Here is a 24,911-nt window from a genome sequence, read left to right as displayed (position 1 = left end):
TCAGAGGTACCACAAGGAAGTAGGAGGGGGCCTGCTTCGTCTACCTTGAATAGCAAATCTGTCCATTCTAAGGCATGTGTTTGAGAATTTTATTCTTTCAGACACATCTAATGTTTCTGCATTTGGAAAAAAATAGGCAAGACTAATTCCCGAGGCTCTAAATCACTCTAATGTGGAGGGAAATGTGTTAGCTAGTTGTATTACAAAGCCTTTACTTCATATTTAATAGGCACCTGCAATACCAGCATTATACAAAGCTCTCTACTTTGCAAATCTTTAAAACCCCACTTAATTTTCAGCACTGATTTCCTGCAATCTAAGAGCTTATGAAGGGTTCACTGTGTTCATACAGATCCATGCACAATGTGCCAGAATTTCCCTGTCTGTGATGGCATTCATTTGGAGGTGCATCCCAAATTTCTATCACTGGCATGCTTATTTCCGACTAAAATAAATATTCTTAGAGTGAAAGCTGAAGATTAGGAGGACAAAAAAAGAGGCAAAGTAACTAGCAGTGGGAGAGATATATGCAAATATCAGCTCAGTGACAATTCTTCATACCATTTACAATTGAAGCTTAAAGACCCAAATACTCTGCAATCCATTAGTTTCTCAATATCCTGAAAGGGATTAGAGTATTTCTTAATCAACTGCTAACAGACTGAAAAAGGCCAGAGGCTGGATATTAACAAAGCAGTGTAATACTAAAATATGGAGATGTTCAGATAGAAAGACAAACTGAGGAAGAATGTTAAAATATAAGATGTTATACAGACAAGGTAAAACTAACCAAATTCCCATCCCACCCCGCAACCCACATAAATTAAAAATCTATATAAATGAATGCATGGCAAGACTACAGTTGATGCATTTCAAGAAAAGATAAGCTAAATTTGTATGTTTTCCTCAAGAAACTCAGGATAATTAATGTAAAATGACTAGAAAGAATCAATCAAATGTGCCTCAAAGATCTTGCCTATGCCTGTATCCTCACCACTCCCAGGTGGTCCCAAGTCCATCACTTTAAATATGATACGTACTTATGGCACTGTAGTCAATCAAACTGTTAAAGGCTGGGGGGAAATATTTTCACAGGCCATTTAAATAATGGAGACATATGTAAAAACAGGTCCTTAATGAATGACTTAAAGTTCTGAGTGCCTTAAGTTATATATTATAACACAGAAAATTCTGATTCTGCCACTATTTGTGTCTATAGGAGGCAAACTACTTATAGGACAAAAATATGAGTGAGAGATTATATATGGGTTGTTTTCCCAGTTTATTCCTGCCATCACTCTTTTCTGTTAAGGAAGGATAGTTGTTGAACTTATTTAGAAATTTCATATTTTAATGAATCTTGGCTCAGGGAAAAAAAGAATATAAATCAAGACCAAAATGTCAATCATGGTAATATATCTTTCTTGTTGTATGTTTTTGATGACTGACAGCCTGATAGGTTTGTATCAAACAAAGGCAAAAAGCAAGTGTTCCTTTCCAAATGAAATGTTGGACAGATTTAAGAGCTGTCTGAAATAACTGATGAAATTTTCAAAAGTGAAGTATATTTCCTTTTGTAAATTGAGAGATCATATTTTTGGATTTGGATTTGTTTCTGTGATCTGATGTACATTTTAGAGGTGCTAACTATGAAAAGGCCATAACATGTTAGCATTATTACCTATTAAACGTGATTTTTATGCTTCTAGACATGGAAAACTTTAGAGTAAACCTCTTGCTGACCTGCATTTCCAAATTCTCACGAATACCTGGCCTGGGATTAGAGTCATATTTCAACAAACCTGATATAAATTTTAGGGCCTTGGTATGTAATCAATTCTGAAAAATATATTAAACACAATATCAGCTGTCAAGAAAGACAAAACTTAAAAATCCACATTAAATAAAAAGTAATTCTTACTTTGTTTCCAATTATGTGAAATACACGATATTAATTTGTTAATTTTAGCAAGAGACTAATTTATAGTTTTAACGGGGGACCCCTTTTAAGAACATACCAGACTAAATTCAGAGAAAGCTAACTGCAAGGATTTTAGGCGAAAGTGGTAAACCATTAACCAGACTCACAGCTTTGGTTTTGTCTGTTTTAACTATATGTAAGCTAAGAGCTCAACTCTGACAAAGTCAAACTGAGAAACTACTGAAAAACAGCAAGACAGTTGGCATGGCCTCGACTCCTGTAAACACCCAGTCTGGTACTGCTAGACTGCAAGCATTCAGCTTCTAGCACCTGGTGAATTTCTACACTCCCCCACAAGCCAACCAGAAAAATTTTGAAATCAAACAATCTCAACAAATAATAAAATAAAAATAATTGTGAAAACAGGGCTTATAAAAGAAAATAATTCAAAGGTCTCACTTTCCTACCTCAGTACCATCAAGTAAAATAATGGGCTGTGAAAAATGATTCTTCAGGATGCCACTGCTAATATCTTGGGTGTAATTTACATATGTCTCTTACATGTCAATATGAAAATGAAACTTTAAGAGTCAAAATAATTCAGAATTAGTTATGAGGAATTCTGAGTTTAGATTTGAGGTTTTCCATTAAATCTAAATTCTGTTTTACCATTTCACATGTTGTATTTTAATTTAATTTGTGCTATTGTAAGAAGATAAATTTTGGCTTGAAATACTTAACTAACAAGACTATGCACATTCCATAAAAATATCACACATTAGTAACAAAGTACAGTATTTACAAGGTGATTTTAGTGATACCAAAGCCTTTTCTGTAACACCATGAGGATGACTCATCTGAAGCTAAGGGAACATCAGTTTAGAGTGTTTCTCTATATATAATTAATTGCAACAAAATTTAGAAACTAAGATAATAGAATATGTTAACTACTGAAATTATTTTCTCTGTGTTAACCAGTGTTCAGTCATCAGTAGACATGTCCATACTTAATACAGTGGTAACTTTTCAATTTTTATTTCTCCTTCAGGTTTTTAGCAACAAATGCTCAAATGTACCTTGAATTTTCAACCTTAACTGTATCAAACTGAAAAAAACATCATTAAATATTTGTCTTACAAACCCAAGAGGAAAGGTAGCCAGGCTGGACACCTGGTCCTATGCTCATTTCAAATATCTGAATCAATATCCAAGGGCCCTAGGTATCTTCTACCTCATAACTGACTTCATGATCATAGAGCACTTAGCCAAAGCAAAGGAGGAACAGAAATCACAACTGATAACATCTGAAATACAATTTACATTTTGGGGAGCAATTTTTGCCCACATCCCACCCATGTTCATCCATCACAATAGATGGCAATATTTAGTAGTTTAAAATATCTCAAAGTTTTTGGTAGCCTCACATTAATTAACATTTGCTCCCTTCACTTTCAATTTCACTTTTCTCTCTCACTGTTCTAAATAGCAATTCTAGGACTATCTTGTGCATTTTATGTGACATAACAGCATTTCAGTAGCAGTTGTAGTGGGATTACTCAGAAATGAAAAGTAATCATAAAAGTAATATAGTATCTCTAAATGATTGGGAATAGAAGTAATTCCCTTTATACTGTAAAAGTACATGTATACACTTGAGTAGGGCGTGCAAACACATTTTCAGTGTATAATTTCTTCAATATATACACAAATGTATATCTGAGCAAATACTTAATACTCTAGACTGTGAAAAGTTAAAGTAAGGATATTTAAGCTCTAAAATAAGCATTTCATTTAGAAAATTAAACATGACTGTTTACCCAGAACCAAACTCTAGTGCAACTATCACAGATTGTTTTATTACCGGAAGAAGTTGTCAAATGTAAATAGGTCACCTTTTTTTTTCTTTAACATTTTCATTTACATCCCTACAAAAAGCACACTGGGGCCAAGAAAATTAATTCCCCAAATGCTGTCAACCAGGTTGCGAAACAGTAAGAAACAGCTTACTGTAAAGCCTCCAGCTACAATAAAACAGCTGTCAATAAGCGAGCTGAGAGTTGGACTGTGCAAAAACAGGTCCTCTGGAAATGATAATCTGGAAGGGGAAGGGGTTGACATTTCCTATTCCAGGATGCTGAGGCAGTGGTCCTCAAAGTGTGCTCCCTGGACCAGCAGCATCGATATTACCTAGGAGCCTGTTAGCAATGCAGATTTTCAGGATGACCCCAGTGGTCCTGGACCAGAACCTCTGCGAGTAGGGCCCAACAACTCATGTTTTAAGAAACGTTCTGGGTGATTCCACCCTCAAATTTGGGACCTTAAATATCACATTTTAAAAAATCACATCCACCAAAAAAATCTTTTCCTTTTAGAGAAAATGCACCAATGAGCTTTGACATTCAAAGCCCTAGTGGAAGTGACTATGCCATCATCCTCTCAACCCTGTAACTATGACCTTTGCTTATTGATGAATAAGACATGATCTAGCTTTAAAAGGGGGTGGAGCATTTCACTCAATCTATGAATGCTAAGGGGACTTCCAAAAATTCATAGAAAATAACTTATGGACAATACAGTGACAGATCTGTTACATTCAAGGAGAAGGAACCTTGGTAAAACAGAGTGGATGAGGAATGTGGGTGAAGACTGTTTCATAGGATATTTGCAGGGTCACAGGAGGGAAAACAGCAGGGGAAAATAGACAAAACAAGAATCAATGCACTACAAGCAAACTCATGGTGTAAAAGGAAGACATTATGTTTTCTTTGTACAGGCAATACAAGTTCATGATATTTATATCTGGCAACCCTGTGCTCAAGAATCTTGCATTTTATCCACACATCAACTAGCACCATAAAGTGAAAAGATGTTGCTGTTAACAGTAATCTATGCCCACTCAACTAAAAATCTTCACAGCTTATATGTTAGTTCATAAATTCCTTTGAAAGCTTTTGTTGTAATAAACCCTACTTTTTCAAAATTGTGTAGCTTCAGGAGTACATTTGGTATAAAAGCAACTAGTTGAAGTGAAGAAGCTAAAAAAAGAAAGGAAGAATTTTTCCTTTCAGCTTAACTAGAACATCTTCAGATAACAATCAGATAGTTCTGTGAAAAAATAATTTAAAGAGTAGTATATAATCTGTGTTCCTCATTCATAGAAAATATGCCTCTTTTATACCAAAATTGTATACATATTGCTGTAAGCATCATCAGTCCTTACTTCCAACATTCCTTTCCTCCAAAGTCACAATTTTTTTCTCAGCATGAAAACTTCTAAAAGGTATAAATAAGCAAAGCCATTTCAATAGCTCTTTATCATAATCGTGAATTATAGCAACATTTGAACATCGAAATGCCTATGAGGAGAACTGCACAGTGACACATAGTCCTAAGGAATGTCTAAAATGCACTTTAGTTCCAGTTAGAGAATTACTCAGCATCCTATTTCAAAGATTACATCATAGAAACAAATTTTCTTATGAGTAAGCCTCAACAAAGGATCTTTTCCATACTTTGCTGAAACACACTTAACATTTATGCCTCTGTACTATGTGTATATACATATATGTACACACACACACACATATATATACACATATATATTCAACTTTTGTGAAGAAATCTGAAAAAGTGGGTCTGTGTCTCCTTGTTCATAATACCCACCACACTTACATGAAAAGAAAGACGATGTGGGAATAATACCAGTAAGTTTCTTTGGAAGAGAAATTTCAAATTTTATATGAAGAGTTTTAAATTGTGTTAGTTTTTTTTTTTCAGATCTTATGCAAATTATAAAATATCAGTATTTTGTGAGTGACATCCCATTAAAAGTAAATAATAAAAAGCCATTTTTCATTAAAAGAGCAACTTCATATTTAATTCCACTGCATTTCAAAAATTACTTTTCTTACCATGATTAACTGTTTACCGATTTTCATAAACCTTTACAAAACTCAGAAATGCTCTAAATTTTAAAACCCCAAACCTCTTTTAACAAGCTGATGAAGTCTAACATGAGAATAATTCATTCAAACTTCAATATATATCTAATAACTTTTTATTCTCCTCTAGAACTTCTGGGCTGATGTATTTTAATTCTTTTCAGCCTGTGCATTCAAGCTCTAGGTACATGTACTTTTTAAATGCACTAGCTATTTAATCTTTTAAGAAATGGAGATTTTATTTATATAATCATAGGCATGTACTTAGTGTTCAGGGAGTATCTCTGTGATTCATTGTCAAAAGTATGAATAAATATCTTACTACCACCAAACCTTCAAGTCACTCCAGAGCAACAAACACTGGATGGTGAGAGAAAAATAGAGTTTCAGTAAGACATTCTAACCCATCCAGATGCCACTCGGGAAAAAAAAAAAGAAAAAGAAAAACTCTTGAGTTTTCAAACACTAATCAACAACTGTCAATACTACCCTGCAGATTTATTTTGTTTTACTTGATTTTCTGAAATCTCTATGTTCCTCACTTTAACACGTTCAGATGGTCCATCACCCTGGGTGGACTCAATACCAACACAGCCAGAACTTGGATTAGGAAATCCTAGAAAGTTGGTGTATGAAGGGAATCACAAAAAAGCAAGCAAATGAACTTAAATGCTAGTTGCTCCAGAGCAACTATCATTAAATAAAAGGTATCTTTGGCTGGAATACCAGCTTGAGCCTTCCCTCCCCTTTCCCTTGCTACTGCGGGATTGGCACCAGGCCAGCACAAGCGACATGATACCCTAGTGCCATCTACAGGCTATTATTGACACTCAGCTTTCATGGCAACAGACAAGCACCAGTGAAATAAATTAGACAGCGCTGCATTTAAATCTTTATTAACAAGGAATTATTAGACCTAAGAAAAACTAATTCTGGATTTGGTTGAAATATGAGTTTCTCAGCCTCTTAATCCCTCTTCATATGGCATATTTCACAGTTTAAAATGAGTTATGACAGATCACTTATGCATATGCACTAAGATGAGAGAATATTTACAATGGATTCATTCTTTTCTGTATAAATCAGTTATATCAGGGAGAAAGCATTCCTTCTTTTTTTTTTTTTTTTTTTTTGAAAGAGTACTTTGGCCATTGTGGGCAATCTGCAAACCTTTCTAGTCAATCCCCAATTTACTATAATACAATAAAATCATCTGAAAGCAAAGAGAAGACTTCCTGTATGGCTTAGTTGCAATCTATCAACAATCATGTGCTTCACGGCCGATGTACGTTTAGTATTCTACGATCTTGTTTAGAGACTAAAAAAAATTAACCCCTTTAGCAACCACAGCTCCAACATAATTATTATAGTCAGACCTTCAAATGTCAGTTAAAACTTGAGATTTGAAGGTGATTTTTTTAGATCAAAAGGTAATGTGGAAACGTTGAAGCAGTCAATTTGGAAACCCCAGGAACAGAATTTGGCAGATCAGGACAGGTTTTCTTCTTTGGCAAACATTATCTTGGGACATTTTGGAATAATTTCCTCTTTTCATCTTTTGCCATTTGAAGGAAACTGGGAGGTTAAATAATTTCTCAGAACCAAGAGAAATTCTTTTCTTTGAAAAGAAATTTCAAAGCTGTTCTAAAAATTCTTGACTGAGCCCCAGAGGACTAGAAAAGGGGTCAAGTTTTTTTTTTCCCTCTTTATCACTAAGCTAAAGTTAGACCAAAACAATAGACACACTGGCACATTAATACTGGTTGACTGGGCACTTGTATGCAGTACTTATAGACCAGTAAAAGTGCTCGTTTACCTGTCTGGTGTGTAAGGGGCCCTTTGTCTTGAAGCCTCCTTGGGAGCTGCACTCTGAGGCACTGAAGTGATCTGAACTAGTGGACGAGCGTTTGGAAAGGGTGTCACAACCCCCGACAAAGGTGTTGTCCAAAGGGAGCTCCTGAATCACGTGATGCTTTTTCACAGAAACCGGAGTGTCTGGTTTCAGATGGAAAGCGGGCTGCGGAGAAGCGGATTTGTAGTGCTTGGCCAGGTCAGGGCTGTTAGGCTTGAAGGTGGTGGGAGGTGCCGGGCCCCAGTCAAACCTTCCTATGCTTTGCTCCTCCAGCTCCGCCGGCAGGCTTATGGTCCCATTGATAGGTTCGTGAACTGCATCATCGGGTTTGGACTCTTCAATTGTAACAAAGTTCAGAAGAGAGCTCTTAGGAGACTTTCTTTTCTTCCTTTTCTTTTTCTTGTTTTGTTTGTTCTCCTGGTTTGGGGACATCCACTCGGCACCTTGCTTGCTCCTCTGAGCTGCTTTGAACCTGGATGCGTGGCGACAGCGCACCAGAACGGTGACGAAGATCACGACGATGACCACCATGGCGCCCGCCACGATGGCGATCATGATGGTGAGATAGTCCTCGTTTTGATAGGGTTGGCTGCTGTCCCCTATGTTCCTGTCCAATGGGGTCTCCATAGTCCTGCGAATCAAGTCATAGATATAGGAGGCATTGCCAGCAGTGTCATTAACGTAGAGAAAAACCAGCACAAGTGTGTGCAGAGACTTAGGGTATCCCAGGTCACTTATGTTGACCACCAAACGGTGCAAGCCCACATCGGTGGGTGCCGGTTTTTCTTCCAGAGTAATGTTACCTGTTACCGGATCAATTCGAAACAAGCCTTTGTTGTTCCCACTCACAATTGTGTACTTAAGTTCAGCGTTCATCCCAGTGTCAATATCCACTGCAAAAACCTCTGCTACCACCGAGCCAGGAATGGCCGAGAGAGGCACCAACTTAAAAGAAGTATTAGAAGGTGGCGAAATGACAACCGGGCTATTGTCATTGACATCCATGACATTTATAGTTACTTTTGCAGTAGAGGAACGGGGCGGCTGTCCCCCATCGGTGGCCTTGACATCAAAAGTATAGGAACTCTGCTGCTCTCTATCAAATGAGACGTTTGACTTTATGACTCCAGAATACGGATCCAACACAAAATTATCATTGTCATTTAGAATGGAAAGAGTCACAGCTTTATTCTCTCCAGCATCTGCATCTGTCACTGTGATGACCCCCACGGTACTATACTTTGGCAGATTCTCAGACACAAAAAATTGAAAATGATTATGAGTAAACTTGGGGCTATTGTCATTCTCATCCAGAACAGTAACTATCACAGCCGCTTGGCTTTGGAGGGGAGGGGTCCCATTGTCCCTGGCAGTTACTGTAAAAATGAATCGCTCTTGTTCTTCTCTGTCAAAGACTCTGGAGGCTGTCAAAACTCCTGTCTTTCGGTCCAGATCAAAGAAGGAGGCATTCGGTCCAAGCTGATAAACAATATCTGCATTTTTCCCACTGTCTTCATCTGTGGCACTAATAGTTGTTAAGTATAACCCACGTCGGTTGTTTTCAGAAACTGACAGCTCAATTACAGGCTGGTTGAAAATTGGTGGGTTGTCATTTTCGTCCTCAAGCTTAACCCTTACCAGAGCAGTCTGATTTAAACTGGGCTTCCCAGAATCAGAGGCAACAATTTTAAAGCTGAATTCTTTGGTGCCCTCATAGTCCAACAAAGAGGAGGTCTCTAGCAAATACTGGTTGTCATATACTGCCTTCAAATGAAATGGGACCTCTCTCTCAATAAAACAGATCACTTTGCCATTCACATCGGTGTCCTTATCTGAAACTGTAATTAGGGCAATCTTTGTATTGACAGGATCTTTCTCAGATAAATACACTGTTCCATTGATGGGACTGATAATGTACCTGAGGTCTATGTTCGGAGGGTTATCATTTACATCAGTGACATTGATGGTAACCGTTGCTCGAGCGGGAGTGGAGCTGCCATCACTAGCCAGCACTGTCACTTTGTGAATGGCTGTCTCCTCTCGATCTAAGGACCTCTGAACTGTAATCAGCCCAGTAGTATTATTTAAAGCAAAGAGTCTTTTGGTTGCAGGGGCGACCTGGGCACCAAAAATGTACCGGATTTCAGCATTACTGCCTATGTCTGCATCAGTGGCATGGAGCTGAATTACAGAGGTGCCGATCGGAGCATTCTCTGGAATATGCACCTCTACTTGACCCTCTTTAAACACTGGCCTGTTGTCATTTACATCACTTACTGTGACCTGCAGTATGGCTGTGCTGGATTTCTGTGGAGTACCTCCATCCTCTACTTTGATTTTCATCACATAGGTATCTTTCTGTTCTCTGTCCAAGTTTTGCTGAACAATCAATTGTGGCCACTTCTCTCCTTCCGGAGTTTCCACGATATCCAGTCCAAAAACACTCTGCCCATTTAACAATTCATAATGCTGTACACCATTGAAGCCTGTGTCAGGATCTGTTGCTGATGGAATTGGAAAGCGGCTGTTGATCAAAGTGTTTTCTGGGATGGAAATATTGATGACAGGAGATGGAAACATGGGGGCATTATCATTGGTATCCTTGACAATTATCTTTATTTTGATCAGCCTGAAAAAATCATTGGGGAGGATCACCACCTCAAGTTCAAAGAAACACTCATTCTCCTCAGCATAGAAGGCTCCAGCACAGAGTTTTTCTCTGTCTATTCTATTGGAGGTTGTGAAAATTTCCCCAGTGCTACTGGATACTTTCACCAAAGGAGCATCCCCAGCTTTAGAAACCAGTCTGTAGACAAGGCTGGCGCTGGTCCCTGTGGCAGCATTGATGTGAGAAATGTTCAGATCCTTTGGTATGTTTCCTATGGGCACATTTTCAGGCAATTCCTCTCTAATAGTGTAAATAAGTTCTTGAGCTATTGCAGAATCCAGCCTTAGACAGGCAATCAGAGCAGCCAACAGGTAAAAATCCCTCAGGTCCATGATAATGTATTTATTTTCTTTTCCTGGATTTTAGGGTTTAAAGGTTTCCACTGAGGAAAGATGCACGAATTGCAAGAGGAAGCGTGCATGGACTGGAGGACGCATTACAGCTCATCGCTTATTTGGAGACAGCCACTGTCAACACAATCGCATAGACAATATTACTCTTCAGTAAACAAAAGCACACAGTCACGAAACATCACAACACATTTTCCACTACCTATTAGTAAACGTGGCAGTTTGCTCTGCCACTGTTTGCAAGTTAACTCTGTGAATAGAAACACTGAATATCCCCTGCTTGTTGCATTTGCCCAGAGAAAATGAAATTCTCTACTTTTGGATTAAGGACAGCTGCTATTTTGACCTGTATTCACCCAGACTGTTTTCAGGACACTGTTTAATTCAAAACATGCATTCTTGTCCTCCTTTTCCCCTCCCCCTTGTTCCCCCTTGTCTTACCCGCCTTCTGGCTTCTAATCCACCTCTCTTAGTTTTTTTTTTTTTTTTTTTTTTTTTTTAGGCGCAAGTGAAAAACACTAAGTATTTAGCTATGGTTCCTGCTAATTGCTTTGTTACATGTCAAATGTGATATGTTTTCTTCTCTGCCACACTGAGTCATCTCTTTCTTCTAAAAAGACTATCTTTTTCTTTCTTCCGAGTTCCTCAACTGCCTTCTCACACAATTTTACCGGGGAACAAGCATCCGGACATGGTGCTGCAGCATCAGAAGCAATAGTCACTGGCCACTCCATATCCTCATTGCCTAAAAGCACAATACCAAGACCTCCAATTTCTTACCAGACAGACCTCACTCTCATTTCTCCATGATGTCAAATTATCCCCATTAGAATTAATAAACACATTAAAACTTTTACAATGTATATAATAATAAAGGATTCCTTATCCTAGAGGTGGAAGAGCGTGCCAAGATGTAAGTGAAACGCAGCTAACATTTCCATGTAACAGCATAATATTTTCTACTGAGCATAAAAGAAGAAAAAAATGCAGTTTCTTAACCCCGATCTCTGGTTATAGTATTAGTTAACATCGGCCACACATAAATACTGCAATTCAGTAATGCAGGTAAAAATCCTGCTGCTTAGATGCTCCCCTAACTGCAATTTAAATGGGTGCAAGGCTCCAGGCAGCCACCTACTTGAGCAGAACTGGTCAGTTCCCAGGCTCTAATCTTATCTGCATTAGGCTGCACGGTAGCTGATGCCTGCGATTAGTTCCGGCAGAGTGATGCAGGTAGAGATGCAGATACAGCCTAGTAGGTGAGCTCTGCCCCAACCGTCTACCCAATTACAAACATCCTTCGTCTACAACGAGGACATAGCTAAAAACAAAATTTACAATTGTGCATGCGAAACTTTACACTTACGTTAGTTGCCTCAACCTTTCCCCTTTCCCGGTATGCTGCAGTTAGGAATGATCTGTTCCAACACATAAAAAGCCATGCATCTGGTAGCACCAGTTTGGGGAGAAATCAGAAGCAGCAAAACGTTTCTTCCTTGTAAAATGTGTTGCTTCGGGCTGGCAAATTAGCAACTCCAGAGAACAAATTCACAGATTTGTCGTTAGTCATTCTCTCCACATTTCGTCTCTATTACCCACGGGGTCTGAGCTCTTCTGGTATTTAACACACACACACAACATCCAGTTGCACTTCTTCAGCTCAGGGGTATTTTCCACAGCATCAAGCATACCATTTCTCTCCGATGTCAAGACTGCTTAAGTCTCTAACTTCTTGTAGGAAACGTCAGAGTTGGGGTGATGGTGATTCTCTGGCTGCTCTCCAGGGTGGCAGTTGCCCGAAAAATTCCTAATTGGTTCTCTCTTTCGTGCTTCGGAGACTCTAGGGCGCTCCTTCCTGTCTGGCATGCTCTCCCTCTCTCCCTTCTCCTCTGCCCCTCTCCTTCTCCCTCTCCTCTCTCTGAACTGAATTTCTTGATATAACTCTCAATAAGCCCAGAGGGAGGGCGTGACGGCCTAAGCCCAACCCCCGGCCCCTGATTGGTCCTTATCTTGCGGTGCGGGCGGCCGCAGCCGCGCGCGGAACAAGGCGCTGACTGTCTCCCGGCCTCCCCTCCCCAGCGCCCCCTCGGCAGCCCCGAAAACCCGGAGCCCCGATCCTGGCCCCGGGAGAGCCGGGTTCCAGGAGGTGCACTGAGCATGCCCGGCAGGCTCCGGCCCGGGAGGGAAGCGCCCACGCTCCCCCGGCCCGCGCGGACTCCGCTCTCACAGGCGTAAACCGAGCTGGCGGCTGCTCGGGGCGGCGCGGGGCAGCGGGCGGCAGGGCCCCGGCGGTCGCACGAGCAAGGGCGGCGCGGGAGGCCGGCGGGGCTGCCAGGCGCGGATCCGGAAGCCTCGGGCACCGCGGCAGGCAGCTGAGGGGGGGATGGCGAGGCGGCTCAGCCGCGGGCGCACGTTCCGCACCTCTCTTGGCATTTATAAATGAGGGACCAAAATGCAGAGATGGGGAAGAGTTCACCTGCGGTCCGGGACGTGAGGTGCATTGCCGCCCCTCGGAGGGGAGCACCGGCCGGGAGGACTACACGCCCGGTGCTGCAGCTAGAGGCTTTGCTGGCGGGGACACTGGCAGGAAGGGCAGAGAGGGCGGATAGCGAAAGGTCGGGACGGAGGATGTTTGAGTCTCAGTCAAGACCGGAAAGGAAATTAATTTGAGCACTCCCCACATGCCGGGAGACGGACGCTGCCGGGAGAAGGGGAAAAGGACGGCCTCTGGGATCCCCTTAGTCGGCCCTAGGCCAGTCTGGTGTGCGGGGCGAAGTCTCGTCTCGGGAGCAGGACGGGCCGTGAAGGCTGATCGAGGCTGTCCTCGCGCTTCTGCTCCCGCCGCGCCCGGAAATCAGCGAACCCGAGCTCTCCAGGACGCGCGGCTGCGGCAAAACCCGCGTCGGCGCACCTAGCTGCAAACTTTGCTTGCGGGAGGCTGGAAGGAGTCCCTTCCAGCTGCTCCCCAAGCTGCGGAGCGTCTCCTTTCCCCTTCCACCGTCTGCTGATCCCAACTTTACATGTAGTGCTTGTCTTTCCCTGTGCAGTTCATTTCTCTGACTCCAGTTCTGTCGCGTATCCTCCCACGTTTCTCATTTTCCTAAGAGAGTCGGATAGAATGGCTCTCGAAAGGATTAGCTTGCTCCTGAAATACTGGCCCCAAAAGCACTATCTGTATTGGACTGATCTTTTAAAATCATTAAACCACGAAGGTTTGTGTGATGGGTTGTACCTGCAATGTCAGATACCTGAGGAAAGTTAGAGGCATTAAAAATAACAGTTCACTTGGAACAAAAAAAAAAAATCATTTTTTTGCATGACCTATAAAGGTTATCTGAGAAGGTCTTAATGCATGATTGAAAACTTATTCTAACTTACAGGGAGGATAAAGGGCATTTATTTTAAACCTCCGTGTTCCCCATCCTGTACTGGGCTGAAGATGCCTTAAAGGCTCTTCACGTAGTTCTATGCACTATGGTGATGTGTTCAGGAACACTTCTTGTTTTTGAATACAATGTCTTTCTTTTTCAATATGAACACTTCTTTTTAGATATTTAAAAGTTAAAAAAAAAACCAACCTACCAAATTTAGATATTGTATAAATAATTCTATTATTTAAGCAACTCATTTGACATTACGATTTCCCCACATCTATGAAAATGTACTCTTTTTTTATGCAAACTTTTCCTCGGTGAATAAGCACAGTAAAAGTGCAGTGCCTAAAAGCCCACTGTAAAATACATTAATGCCTTATATATGACATATAAAACAGGTTTCTGGCAGGCCATAGGTTGATAATGCTTTTAAATAGCTAAACAAGTTTTATGATAGTATTTTGTGTGATCAGAATATACAAAATTAAATAATAAAAAGGATTGTTTAAGTATCCAAAGTCAAAAGAAAAACATTACCTCATAGAATAATGCGAGTGAATTAAAGGAAGGTTTTTATTTTACCACAATGAATGATCATTTTGCCATTTACAAAATCTGCAGTTAAAGCTAGTGCATTGTTCCAATTGTCAACTATTTTATGCTCTGAACTAGTTTAAAATAATAAATGAACCATCACTCTGATACATTTACAATAAACATAGCGGCACAGCCGCTTTCCGGTTCATTTCATGAGCATCGCAGTGATCTCACATTCTTATTCTAATCATACCACAATCATTTCAAAGTCTTGTTCTGATCGCAACACATAGCTTAGCAATAATTGTTTAACATCATCACGAAGTGGAATTGCTTCTGTTTGCTAAGAGGTAGGTTTACTTGTAGTCAGAACCCATCTATACCCTAGGCTCATAAGTGAAATCTTAGAGTGAACACAGATGAAAGTTAAGGAAGAGAAAAAAAAAATCACATGATAAAATTTATAACCATGAGACTTCAATTAACAGAAACCACCAGTCAAAGCCCCCAAATGAAGTAAATGTAGATTCTTTACAAAGGTGATAGAAAATAATATAGAAGTAGAGCTACTGACTTCAGTGCATTCCACCTTATTGGTGTTTATTTGGCATATCTCAATTATTGGGATTATTTAATCATACTAGTCTTAGCTCTTAATTTTAGAATAGTTGAAGCTTATTGTTTGCCCTATTATATTCCAGCTGCTAAACTCTGGGATGAGAACTTTTATTAGAGATCTTATTAATATTCCTGGAAGAAAATTAAATTTAAAGGGTCATATTCCTAACCCTTTGCTGTCATAACGAGGTTTCTGCCTAAACCGTATATAAAACATTTGCTGGTCACAACCCACCTCTCCTATTTCTTTTTTAAAAAGTCATATCTGCATATTTATGAAGCAGGGACATGTTATTACCCATTAATTTTAGTTTTCGTAGAAGAATATTTATTGGGGGTTTTTGGCTGCAATGTTAATCACTTTTTTCCTTAGTGAATTTAACAAAGTATTAGATTTTCAACTATATGACTTTCAAATATGCATCTTCCAGTCTATGGGTTAGATTTCCAATTAGACCTTTTCAATTAACCCTATACAGCTTTGTCAATGCATGTTTTCTACAGCAAGAAATTATCATGTTCTCACCTGTGTTGTACCTGATTAGTACTTTGAAAATCATGCCTGCCAGGCTATAGTAAAATTGCCTTAGTATTGTCTGCTGGTTATATAGGTCATAGAATACTTGTGAAGCTAAGTCATCTTTGGCCAGCTAAGTGAAGACTAAAATGCTATTACAGATTTATATAGAAACAGAAACAAGTTAATAAAATTACTTTATATTCTAAAAACTTAATGTTGTTTATTTATATATTTAAACAACAATTTCCATGTAATAGCACTTAATAACCTACATTATTAAGCAGTACAGTGTGTTAATTGGATTTTCATCTAAGATTTTCTAGTTACCACTCAGCGTTTTGAAATTACATTTCACACAGAGATTGTAAAGACTTTTTAAAGTTACATTTTATATAAATGGCATAGACTGTGGTATTTGGAATGATCAAACGACTTCCTCAAGGATTTCAAGACTAAAATTTTCAACTCTAATGTACTAGTTCTATATTCCAATCAAAGTTAAAAATAAAATAAAATAAAATTCTTTTGTGCCGTGTACTTCAAAAATTCTTTTAATCCAGATGTCTTATTGTGTCTAAGGGACATTAATCAATCAATCACAGGGGCTTCTATGTCACAGCAGGTATTATTGTCCCCATTTCACAGAAGAGGCTAGACTATTGTACTGTGTTTCTGGGAGTGGGGGCAAGGGAGATTGTGTGGAAAAATGCTAAGGTTTATTTATGTCAACACTATTTAGAAAATGACAGTGCAGAATTTTAACAGCACGAAAAGGAAATTAACACCTTTTAAGTCTGTGCAAACTGGCAAAGTGTAGTAAGCTCCTGGAATCATTCTTTTGCTGCACTATTAGCTCTTTTCTTTGAACACCTTTCTTTTTTTTTCCTTTTCTTTCTTTCTTAAAGGAAAACCTGGACCAAGGTATTCAAATGACAAAGGAAAGCAGGTGACAAGAAGCTTCAATCTGTTTGAATGACTGAACTAAATTTATCCCAATTTGCTATATTTTTATAACTGACAAGGATTATAGACGTCAGGTTTGTAGCTCTAACAGTTATTACAATATAAACTGACATTTTCCAGTGCCACTGTTTTGTCATGATTACTATATAAATAAAGAAAATATTGCATTTTCAGATTTCATCATTGCTTGTTTAAGACTTCATATAGACACAGCTCTCACAACAAATGTTTTCCCTATCACAGGTAGAGCTCAAGTGATCACTCAGGAAACATGAAAAAGTGATTTAAAGATAGTAAGGAGAGAATAAATATATTTAACTTGAAATCATTTGATCATTTTAAAGTCACATAATTTCAAGTGAAATATAACATACAAAACTTTCTATCTCTTGTGTCTGTATGATATTTAGTTTTCTAGGTAAGAACTGTTAGACTATCAAGTATGATTAAATTCATATTTATGTAAATGATACATGTCCAAATATAGCTTGCATATTATTTGGAAGCACCTCTGTTTACACCTTAAAAATAGAAATAGAAATGTTGAGACAGGAATATGTGTTCAGCACAAAAGCATCTGCCCAAGATAATTGGGAAATTATTTTTCTTAGGTGTTAGAAATTTTTCAAGTTAAATTAAATATAATGCAAGTATTTCTCTTTCAGTAGTACGTTCTTATCATAAGGATATGTTGTTAAGAATAGAAGTTTATGTGACTTGAAATGACAACATTCTAGTCATTTTCATTCCTTATTCCCCTCCCCCATCTTCTTCATACATATATTTCCTTTATGTTTATTTTTTTCAGTCCTTTTTTATTTTTGAATAAACCTACATGATATTCTTCTAGGAGCCCAATTTGTTACATAATATGCACATAAATAGACTTACTAATATAGGGCAGGATGGATAAGCCTGATTTTTCTCCTATAGTCTCCTCTCAGGAACCAAATTCAACCCACAGTCCCCCTCTAATTAAATTAGGATGAGTCAGAGAGACTATGCATATGCCATTGACTCCTGCTGCTCTCCAAATCACTGATAACACCCAAGAAATGCAGAGAGGGATTGCTCGGCCTTTACAAGATACTGATACACTTTGTTCAGGGTTTAAGTCAATACCATTCTGCTTACAAAAATTATGTGTTTGTATATATATATATATATATATATATATATATATATATATATGTAATTCTTTAAAATATTTTCTCTTAAATGCAAATCTTATTCTGCAGTATACACTAATACAATCCTTTAAAAGATCTTAGAATGCACATTATCTTTTCATTCCTATGCCAAGCAATTTACTGTGCTTCATTCATCCTCAGACAGATTGGTGAAATTTTCAGAAAGGATTAAAAGAGCCTCAAAGAAACTTCTTGTCTGTATGGAATGGGGTCATCATAAGAGAGATTTATTTTTAAAAATAGCATGCCACAGGACACATGATATGTGGCGTTTATAAGAAAGCCTAATTAGGAAAATTTTCCTTAGACAAAATATAACTTGTAAAATATAAGAAAAAGCAATAAATACTCCTTACAGTTTCAAAAAGATGATAAAACATTTCTTTATGTCACACACACACACAAAAAAGTGCGCCATGTGTTGATTTGGGTGAGTGAATCCCACCCATGTTTGAGTGCAAGATCAGCATAGCTAAGGCCTAATTGCAAATTATTAGTTTTGTTTGTAGATGTAACAATAACAGTGGGGGTGTCTTTAACAGTTATGCTGAGGGGGAAGGGTATTGCTCCGCAGTAGAGCCTGTGCCTAGCATGCAGGAGATTCCTGGGTTCAGTCAATCCCCAGTACTGCCATCAAAATAAATAAATAAATAAACAAACCTGATTACCTCCCCCCCCCCCCCAAAAAAAAAAAAAAAAAACAAAAAACCCACAAGTGAACAGTTATGCTGAAAGAGTAATAAAATGAAAGGGTAATTTTTTTCTGGTAATATTTGTCCGTCACTATGGAACTAGTCTATGACAACAGATCAGTAGATCGTAAAGACTAGGTAACACTTTCGGTAAATACTACAATTAGTAGGAAAAAGTGGAAAATGAGAATTACATGAAAAGATTGTAAAATGCACAAGGGACAAATTTAGCATCATAAATCTATTCATTAATTCATTCAAAAATTTAATTAAAAGATACTATGTAAAAAAATGCCTAAAAAATACCTACTATATATTTAAAAACCTCCAGTGTGCTCAGCGAAGAAATAGTCAAATAGCTCTATTTCAAGCATAATTCAGCTGAGGGCTGTTATTGTTTGTTTGCTATGAGTCTTTTCCACTTTGCTAATTCGCATCACAATATCGCTCCTTTACATTTTAGACTTTACAAATTTTTGCTTGTTACATTAATCAATAGTTCTGATGCTCAATAGCAAGACTTTGATGATGTACATAAGTACACTAGCAACCTAGTTGTGTTTATTTTCATATTGTTCCAGAATGTTTACTGTTTATTGCCATAAACTAAGTATTATATTAAAGTTGACTTTGACTCATGAGTTAAATAACAATTAATTAAACTGTTCTGCATTCCTTGAACTTTAATGTGAATACAAATTACCCAGAGATCTTATTAAATGAAAAGGCAGGTTTCGACATAATAGATCTGGGGTGGATGTCCTGCATTTCCATCATGCTCCCTGTGGGTCTTGATGCTGTTGATCTATGGACCACATTTTAAGTAGCAAGGACCTAAAAGGCATCTTAGATACAGTGTCATGACTCACAGGAAAGCAAAACAAAACAAAACAAAAAGTATTGGAAAAAGGCCTATATCTACAATTGTACCATGCAGGGGCCCATTATTTCCAAGCATACTTTCTACACACAAGTACTTCTCAGAGGCTCAAGAAATGTACACATCACTCCTGTATCAATTTGATTTTGTTTTCTTCTCCACAGAGGTGCGGCATCTTGAGTAGATTTCTGTTTTAGCTTACCTCACTGGGAGTGGGGAAGAAGCCTGTCTGGAGCCCGGCCCCCTTTGGGGGAAGGCAGGCTGCATGGAACAGAGCAGGAGGGCATAGGGCACCGACTGAGCAACCTGAGGGTACCAGACCACTGACGAGTTCAGAAGGTGTCAACAAGGAGGTGCTAGACTACACGTGCAGACACCGATGGGTCCTGTCCAAGGCGCACAAGAGTTCTTTCTTTAATGGAAATGTTTCTTCCCATATTCTAGCCACTTGGAAGACAAAGCAGCTATCTTCACACGGTGTGGACTCCTCTTACCCTGCCAGAAATTGATGGATCCGTCTCATGCTGCCAACACTTCATTATGTTTATGAAGACACTAAATTCAAGATGGACCAGTGACCCCTTTACCAAAGAACCTAGATCTATAATAGATACACTCCACGATCAATCTCATTGCTTTGTGAATAGGAAGCGATGTCTATTCAGGAGTAATTGGAAGCAATAGTTTTCATAACATAGGCTGGAAAACCAAAGGAAGGTTGAGGGAGAGAGAACAAGAAAAATGAAGATGAGGCACAGAAGGAATCAGAGACTTGGAACCCCTTAGGGTAGTTTATTACTTGGTTCCAGTTCATTTTTGGTGTCCGATGATATCCCTGCCAATGCTTCTTAAGAGCTACACTGTTAGCATTGATAATAGCTATTACTTGCAACCAAGAGTTCTAACTAATATGAGGACTAACCAGCAATTTGGTAGTTTGGCTTGACTCTATTCCTGATTAATTGATCCTTTGAAGGACTAAAATAGGAACTGTGATAACATGATTTGCATGTTCTAATTTTAAGGGAGAGTAAAAAGAGTGAGAAAAAATCAAATGTTTGTATTAGTGGTTTTCAACTTAAGGTGATTTTACCCCTTAGGAGATGACTGGAAATATCTGGAGACATTTTGATTGTCACACCTGGAGCATGGGCGGAGGGACGCGTGTTGTTACTGGCCTGTAGTGGGGTAGAGGCCTGGTCTACAATGCCCAGAAAAGCCCCTGCCTCCATTTTCCCAAACACCGCTCCCCCCAAATAATTATCTAGCTGAAACTGGCAGTAGGTGCCAATGTTGAGGAATATTGCTTTAGATGAGTAGCATTTACATTTTTATATATTATGATTCATTATACATTATGATTAATTTGTATCTAATTACATCTCACAATAGCCAAACCAAGAGTTAAAATATTACTGAAGGTCATTTGATGACCTTTAGGAAAATGGACAAAATGCATTATAAATTACGTCTCTGAAATACTAATTGAAAATATGAAAAAACAAATCTCTCTTCTAACCATTGGTGACAAATTTTCTGTCTTTAAAGAAGGCACAGCGAATCTATAAGCCAACCATGGGCCTAAACTTGACTACTGTTATCCATCCTTATTTTCAGAACATTTAAGGTTCTTAAATGTATATATGAGGCATTTTTATTGATTTTATACTAGTGTATAATATATACACTGCAAAAGTTAATTTTGTCATTTAAAATCATTACTTCTATCATTTTACAATTAAAAAAAACCATCTGCCCCACCCACAAGTTCTCTGACAAAATGATTGCCCTAGATTCTTATTTGGGTTGTTTATCAAGTCCAAAAAGTAAAACTGCAATTACTTCAAATGCAAGATGAAAACCTCCCTTGGTTATAAGACTGTATATGTCCCAATAAAGCATAGATAAATCTATTCAAACCTCTGATTATATGCAAGCTTGAAAAAAAATTTTTAATTCATGTAGTTAGTTGCTAAGATTTCTTTCATACTGGTTACAATAGTCACAATAACTTATTTTAATTTCTTCAAAGGATACCGATCACACATGTTTATTTTAAAGTTTTTGGGTCAACTTAATTGTTCCTGGAAATTTGCTAATTAAATTGCAATAATAACCTAATAAGTGAGCAAAAACTTGCCAATTAGGTTAAACATTCATTCAGAGCAAAACAAAAATGCTGAAGAAATACTGAGTACTAAAAACAAAATAAATTTTTAACTCTATACTGTTTGACTCACTTGAGAACCATTTTAAAAGTTGAACTAATTTCTAACTGTGGTAAACACTGCCATCTAGAGGCCTTTTTCTACAATACATGTTAAAACTAAAAAGTCTTAAAGTGTTAAATGTAAGGATTTATGCTATAATGTTTATTTAATAAATTTTATAAACCTGACAAGTTATTTTCTATCTTTCATGAAATTAACTTAATGGGAACATTAAAACAGGAAACCATTTTTTGCTATGATTTCAAACATCAATATTAATTTATTGTCAAAGAAATTTTGAATGAAATAATTTTTATTCATCATCATCTTTTTAAGTTGATTACCCACATTTGCCAGATAGTACTAGATAGTAATTTGCTCTTTGCTATTTAACAAGCTAATTATAATATCAGCATTCTAGTCATATTCTTGCAAAAATATTTTAGAATCAATAGGTAGAAGAACCAGCAATACAATGACATAGAAATATATAATGTATGCACCTTACAACAATTGTTTCTTTCAGAAAAGTGACAAAATTGCCTGTGCTATTCTTGTTATTTCTTCCTTTCTTTCCTCTTTTGTGTTAGTTTTAACGGGAACATTTTTCAGTCCTGTTTCATTAACTTACACAATGTGCTGATTTCTAAGGTCTGCTTTTTGAGGAGTTACTCATTAATCAATGGTGGCTGAGAGTCTGCAGGGTACTCAGGACCTAAAAAGGTGTAAAAAGAGAGATCCCTTGCTGTGTAGCCTATTTAAATAGAAATAATAGCGTCTTAACACTTATGAGATTTCCACTGTCAAAAATTGACAAAAAAAATCCCTTTTAAAGTTAAGTGGCTATCAAATATATGCGTATAGTTAAAAATTATACAGATGGTGCTTACTGAAATTTACTTTTATATGCTCCTTGAATGCCAGATTGTTTACTAATGAAATCTGTCCAATAGTCTACTTTGTATCACTTGTAACCTCTATGTATATTTGCAATTTTTTGAGATGAGTCAGATTCTATTTCAGTATCTTCTTTATGTTAGATCTGCACTCACTCTGCTGGAGATTATTAATTCTGCTATTAGGAAGACAAAGAAGAGTGTACATTCCAAATTAAGTCAAACAAGACAGATACACAGCATTAAAATGTAGTTCTGCAAAGTTGCCATAAAGCTGTCAAGACGCCTAGTTGAAGGGAGAATCTATTACAAGTGGATGTGAAAGTAATTTTTCTTTTCATAATTTGATGTTTTAATTACAATGAAGATCCATGATAAAGTCCAATACAATTTTATTCGATTATTGTTTTACATTTATATGAGGAAAAATTCCAGGGTTAATGACAGTGATGGAATGCTGACTGGCATAATCATCACCATTTTGCATCTGGTGTTTCACTTGTAAATGATCACTGATGGGGAAAAAAGGAATTGAATCGTTATCAATGTACATAGGAATAAATACTTCTTTTCCAATGGAGATTTCTGATATTTTTTATATTATTTGATATTACATATTACTTTTTTAATCAAGGTAAGAAATGCATACGGACGAAAAGAGTCTACCAAACAGGAACAGAAAATGTGAAAACGTTGGCCATTTCTATCTACTTGAAGCTTTGGATCCTTGCCTTTTAATAAGAAAAATTTTATGTGTGTAGAAAAATAGTATAATCCTCTATCTAGATTCAGCAATTTTTATTATCACGTCCATTTTCCTTGAGCTCTTTCTCACATTTGCTCAACCATTTGAAAGTAAGACACAGACCTGTCGCTGCAAAATTACTCAGAATGCATGTCCTACCAATGACAGTCCCCTTCATAATCACAATATCATTATCATACTTAAGAAAGTAGTAATAATTCCATTTCATCACCTAATATTTAGTATATTATTCATTTTCTTCTTCTCATTCCCAGAAAGAAGTTTAGAACCATCTGTGTTCTCCTCTCCTCTAAATCCAATCCAATCTAATTTATGTTCACATTGCCTTTATGGCTATATCTCTTTAATCTTTTAGTTTAAACGAAGTCTCTCAAATTTTTCTTCCTCGACATTTTATTTCTCTTGACTTTAAGGCAGTTCTACAGGAGACTCTTCCACAATCTAGATATGCTTAATTGCTTCTTCTTGGAGTCATTAACGTGATTCTCTCTGACTTGTATTTTTGCAAACTGGGAGTCAGATCTAAAGCAGTGCTGTGCAATTAAAATACAATGCAGAGCACACACATAATTCTAAGTATTCTAATAGCCACTTTAAATAAAAAGGTGAGATTATTTTTAAAAAGATATTTTATTCTACCCAATATATCTAAAATACATTTCACCATGTAACCAATGTTAAAAAGTTAATAATAATTAAGATATTTTACCTTTTTTTAAAAAAGAAGGTAAAGTATATCTATACCTTTTTTGAGAGTTTTTATCATGAAAAGATGTTAAATTTTGTCAATGGTTTTTCTGTATTTATTGAGATGATCATGTGATTTTCACCATTCATTCTATTAATGTGATGTATCACATTTATTGATTTGCAATATGTTAAACCATCTCTGCATCCCAGGGATAAATTTCACCGCCACTTGTTCTTGGTGTGTGATCTTCTGTTGTGATGTTGAATTCGGCTTGCTAATGTAATACTGAGAATTTTTGCATCTATATAATCAGGGAAATTGATTTGTATTTTTATTATCTTGGCGTGTCCTTGCTTGGCTTTGTAATATGGTAATGCTGGTTTCAGAAGATGTGTGTGGGAGGGTTCACTCCTCTTAATTTTGGGGAAGAGTTTGAAAATGATTGTCATTAACTTATTTTTTTAAAGCTTTGGTAGATTCACTAGTGATGTCATCTGGTCCTGGGCTTTTTCTTTGTTAGGAGGTTTTGAATCCTAATTTAATCTCCTCACTTCTTATTGGTCTGTTCAGATTTTCTGTTTTTTAATGCTTCACTTTCAGTAAGTTTTTTGTTCCTAGGAATTTATCCATTTCTTCTAGGATGTCCAATATGTTGGCATATAATTGTTCGTAGTAGTTTCTTACGATCTTTTGTATTTCTGTGATATCAGTTGAAATGTCTCTTTCATTTTTAACAGAAGGTAAAATGTATCTATAAAATCTGGTACATACTTTCCACTTATGGCACGATTCATGGTCTCAATTTCCACATGTGTCTACTTGCTGCCATAGTATAGAGCACA

The 24,911-nt window shown here is 37.4% G+C and overlaps 1 protein-coding gene across 8 annotated transcripts in view; it reads right to left on the bottom strand.

The window, feature by feature from the left end:
* Positions 1 to 12,669, bottom strand: part of PCDH9 (protocadherin 9) — an 858,720-nt gene extending 846,051 nt beyond the window's left edge. For all 8 annotated transcript variants that reach the window (XM_014565035.2, XM_032496891.1, XM_014565036.2 and 5 more), the window contains exons 1-2: positions 12,099 to 12,669; positions 7,679 to 10,849 (exon numbers count right to left, since the gene is read on the bottom strand). In XM_014565035.2, the coding sequence (XP_014420521.1) occupies positions 7,679 to 10,714 (3,036 nt within the window). In that variant the 5' untranslated portion in view covers positions 10,715 to 10,849; positions 12,099 to 12,669. The remainder of the gene's footprint in view (positions 1 to 7,678; positions 10,850 to 12,098) is intronic.
* Positions 12,670 to 24,911: the final 12,242 nt, after the last annotated feature.

This window comes from Camelus ferus, chromosome 14 (genome assembly GCF_009834535.1).
Source record: "Camelus ferus isolate YT-003-E chromosome 14, BCGSAC_Cfer_1.0, whole genome shotgun sequence".
In the NCBI taxonomy this organism is placed as follows: Eukaryota; Metazoa; Chordata; class Mammalia; order Artiodactyla; family Camelidae; genus Camelus; species Camelus ferus.
Note: the sequence above shows the minus strand (reverse complement) of the source record. Positions and strands in the feature narration are given on the sequence as shown.